General features: G+C 43.4%; 1 protein-coding gene across 1 annotated transcript; it reads right to left on the bottom strand.

Moving 5' to 3' along the window:
- Positions 1-480: 480 nt before the first annotated feature.
- LOC132955781 (uncharacterized protein C14orf93-like) lies at positions 481-3,651 on the bottom strand. The gene is made up of 5 exons (XM_061028794.1): positions 3,239-3,651; positions 2,672-2,733; positions 2,148-2,245; positions 1,945-2,063; positions 481-1,035 (listed from the first exon to the last, which is right to left on the bottom strand). Exons 1-5 carry the CDS (start codon positions 3,533-3,535, stop codon positions 721-723), a joined length of 891 nt encoding a protein of 296 aa, XP_060884777.1. The 5' UTR covers positions 3,536-3,651; the 3' UTR covers positions 481-720.
- Positions 3,652-4,361: the final 710 nt, after the last annotated feature.

Here is a 4,361-nt window from a genome sequence, read left to right as displayed (position 1 = left end):
ACTTAATAAAGAGGTACTGGGACTTTGGAGAACCACAAGCTCTATTTAGACTGCCGTTTCAAGCCGCCATATTTATTCCAGTGATGATTTGCCTCCAATCTGAGCGTTGTGGAGGCGTAGTGGGGGTAATAATAAATGGTAATGGACTTGAGCTTATATAGCGCTTTTCTAGTCTTCTGACTACTCAAAGTGCTTTTACACTGCAGGTCACACCTACACATTCACACACTGATGGTAGTGGTCGCTATGTAGTATCATCCATCAGAAGTGACTAATCCCATTCATACAGAGCAATTCAGGGTTAAGTGTCTTGCCCAAGGATACATCGGACAAGTTGCCCTCGACCTTCTGGTTGAGAGGCGACGAATAATAGAGGTGTTACAGATACGGTATCAGATGAGCCAGCGAGGGTGTACAGTGCTGTGTGTGTGCGTGTATGTGCCGAAACACAATGTGAATTCACAGACTGGGACACCAATTTTACGACGTAGTGGATCAATATATGAATGGACAAAGACGTGATGACGGCTGAGCTTAATTTACAGGACGGCCTACAGACTCTTACATCCCTGTGCAACCTGTCTCTGTTCTCTTATTCTCTCCTCTATAACCTTTATGTCCTATAATCCATCTTGATTGTCGTGATGACCCAGTCCGTCTTCTGTTGTGCGGAATGTTTATGTCATAAAATAATAATTTTTTAAAAATGGGAGCAGAGTTTTACAAGTTTTCGGGCTTGATATGTCTCTTGGCAGCTTCAGGTTCATATGTGTTTTGTGCTGCTCTGTCCGAGGGTGACCCAACGCGGAGCCTTTTATGGTGCGTGGCCACATATTTGGGGTCCCTCTCGAGTCTCTCCTGGAGCACGGCGCACAGTTCTGACAGCTCTCTGCTCCTGAACGACGGAGGCCTCACAATCCAGCCAACTTCCCCATCGGCCATGCCATCCTCTTCGTCGGACATCATGTCTATTGTAACACCACTCCAGGCGTCCATTTCATCTTTGGCCAACACCGCCCTCCTCGCTTCCAGCAGCTGAAAGCACAAGTACTACAATGAGTGCTGCACAGTAACAACAATACATATGTCCTGCATTGATCACTCAAATGTGTACAATAAGCACAAGTATTTGTGTATTTACATCTATAATAATACATGATGAAAAATGTCACACCGATTAACAATCATGTAAAACACCGTTTGAATCAGTGCAGTAAAAAAGTTTCATATATTCCCTCTAAAAAAAAAAAAAAAACACACACGAGTTCAAACCATTCGAGTTTCTATTTTTAACGTATTATGGACGTTATTTGTACTTACACATAACAAAATAAACTAATAAATACTCATAGCATAAAACCTAAATTAAATACCACAGATCTCTCTCTCTCTCGCACGCCCTCTCTCTCTCTCTCTGCTCCGTGCTTTGTGTTCTTAAACTGAGATCATTAAAAAAAGAAAAACAACTGAACTGGTTCAGCATATTATTCTCTCATATAGCCTTTGCATATTAAACCCTGTCCCCCATAGCCCAGAGAAAGCGTTTTCCAGCAGTGTCATCTCCTCCAGTACAGACACCTGCACCTCCCGTTTTTGTCCCTCGTTTAACTGAGCAATGTGATGGAAGCACGGGGTTACGATATCCTGCTTCGCTTAGCGCTCACATGTTCCTCCTTTTCTTCACGATACCTCTGCTCCAGATCAGACATGATTCGTTTCTTTACCTCCTTCACCACAGCAGGTGGTTTGACTTCCTGTCCCACTCGATCTGCTCGGTGGTAAATTGAAGCAGCGTGCTCTGGAAGCCGTCAAAAATAGAAGCCTCGCATGGAGCCAGTGGAAGAATTGGAATTGACAAAAAGTTTTTAAAAAACGGCTGCTGTGGCGGAGCGGAGAGGGACATCTGGTGGAATTGAGTAGTTACCCTATTCTTATAGATCTTACCCTCTTCCTTCTCTGTCGGCTCCGGGCTGCACTCTTTATGGCCGCTGCCTGGGCCGCTAGGTTGGGCTGGTTGTATCTAAAGTTCCTCCGGACAGTCTCATAATATGTCTTACAGGCAGCTGGGGAAAAAACAAAACAAGTCAGACCACAGAAAAGTAAACAACAAGAATAAAAAACTGAAACGATTTGATAAGGTTACTTACATGAAGAGACTCCAGTGTCCACACCCTTCATGTCCGGTCTTGAGGCCAGAGCTGCCACCAAATGTGAAGTGACCGCCTCGTTGTAGGGCGAGCTCAGTCTGTCAAGACAAAGTGTAAAGTATGTTAGGTCAGAGAACGAAAACATTCACTTACAGTAAGCTGAATAGATCTTGCTTAGTTTTTGGTCAACAGATTTGAGCTTATTTTGTATTTTTCCAGTCTTCTGACTTCTCAAAGTGCTTTAACCCCGCGTGCCCGCCCCCCCTACCCATTCACACACTGATGACTGCTATGTAAAGTGTCCATCAGTGTTATTAACTAACTCCATTCATACGCCGCCTATGAAGCAGTGGGATTTAGATAGATAGATAGGTAGATACTTTATTGATCCCGAGGGAAATTTAAGTGTCTTGTCGAAGGACACATTGACATGTGGCTGCAGGAGCTGGGGATCGAACCCCTAACCTTCTGTTTGAGATACGACTGACTGCCACTGAGCCACAGACGCCTTTTTAAGATCTTACCCTTGAGCCGGGTCATAGCGCCTTGTGTTTTCTTCACAGTTGTGAAGACGCCTCACAGTTTCCTATAATGTATGAAAACAAAATAAAAGTCACTTTGGTGGAGAAATGTTCGGGCTTAAGCAGCAGGACTGGACATTACACATTCATTTGCTAGATTATTATTCCTCTTGGCATGCATTGTGTGTGGTGTGTGTTTAACATTGATGTTATGTGTGTTTGTGCCTTTGAGTGTGTACATGTATTGATTTTTTGGATGGGTTTTCTTGTGTTTCCTCCTCTAGATTGTGCAGGTTGTCATTGTGTGGGCTCTGTGCAGCAGCACATGTGAACGGTATCAAGCCTGGAGAATACATCTCTCACACACACACAGGAAAGGAACCACACAAAGACCATTATTTAATGACTTTGGTGCAAGAGAAAAATGTGAATGTTTTACCTTTATTGGAGAGAAAGGAAAGTGGATAGAGGACAGAGAGAGAGAAAGAGACAGGAATGACACACACACACACACACACACACACACACACACACACACACACACACACACACACACACACACACACTTACTGCAATCTTTGGATTTTGAGCCCGTCTTTTTCTCTTCCCCTCGGAGCAGCCACAGCTCGGTCCTCCGGATTCAGAAGCTCCTTCCTCCAGTGCAGTCAGTCTGGCCTTAATGTCCGCCATGTCTTCCATCAGCTGTGCTTGGTTCTGCAGTACCTCGGTGATCTGGCGAGACAACCCACTGAGGGCAACCAGCAGTCCCTTATCATCCTCTGCAGCGGGACTTGCTGGAACTTGTTCAGCATCTGGGCCAGATGTTGCTCGCAGAGGAGTGGAGACGTGGGGACGCCGGGCGGACATCGTAGATCAACATTCAAAAACCGCGGGGCACAATGAAGATGTCTTTTTCTTCTTCTTGGCATACAAAAAAATGTTATTACCGACCACTTCTTCTTCTTCTTCCTCTTCTTTGAGGCTTCATGGCGGTGGGAAAACAACGAGTTGGTGCATTTCCGCCACCTACTGGTGAGGAGTGTAGATCAGGATCTCTAATGTAGTGACCCCACTTTCACTTTACAAAAGTCCCCCAGACATCCAAAAACACATTTCAATTCATGTGATCGTTTTTTTCTTTTGTGCTGCATGTAAACATTTATTTTAGACCACATCCAGGCTGTTTCATGTATATTATTGTGGCTGGGGCAGGATTTTATTATTGTATGATGAGGTGTACGATGTGTACAGTCAGGTGAGCGTATATTTACCTGCTGGAAATGAATGCTAGACGCATGATGCATGGATGAGAGACAGACGAGATACTGCAAGTTTGTTCGTTTTTAGCATGGGCTACATAATGAACTGGATAATATATTGTAGCTTAACTAAGGCAGAATGCTCTGTTATATTTTTATTTTGATCAATAATTAGACATTTCAAGGGACTGCATTTGAATTCCAATGCGGTCAGGACTACTTTTCTGTGAATATATATTTAAATAAAATTAAATAACAAAACAAATAATATCTTCTCAACCAACTTAGTTTGTCTGCAATACTGATATAAAACCCTATAGCCCATTACTGCCAACATGAGTCTCCTATTTGATCAAGACATGTCCTTTAACTCTCACATAAAACACATTTCAAGAACAGCCTATTTTCACCTTTGTTGGATTATTGTAATTCTC

Source organism: Labrus mixtus, chromosome 21 (genome assembly GCF_963584025.1).
Source record: "Labrus mixtus chromosome 21, fLabMix1.1, whole genome shotgun sequence".
In the NCBI taxonomy this organism is placed as follows: domain Eukaryota; kingdom Metazoa; phylum Chordata; class Actinopteri; order Labriformes; family Labridae; genus Labrus; species Labrus mixtus.
The sequence above is the reverse complement of the archived record's forward strand: the minus strand, read 5'-3'. Positions and strand labels throughout refer to the sequence as shown.

Excerpts from the sequence above, each read along its gene's own strand:
- LOC132955781 (XM_061028794.1), bottom strand. The coding sequence starts at position 3,535 with ATGTCCGCCCGGCGTCCCCACGTCTCCACTCCTCTGCGAGCAACATCT. Across the intron at positions 2,246-2,671 it reads CGCTATGACCCGGCTCAAGG|ACTGAGCTCGCCCTACAACG; the intron begins GTAAGATCTTAA and ends TTGTCTTGACAG. Across the intron at positions 1,036-1,944 it reads GCCGACAGAGAAGGAAGAGG|CTGCTGGAAGCGAGGAGGGC; the intron begins GTAAGATCTATA and ends TTGTGCTTTCAG.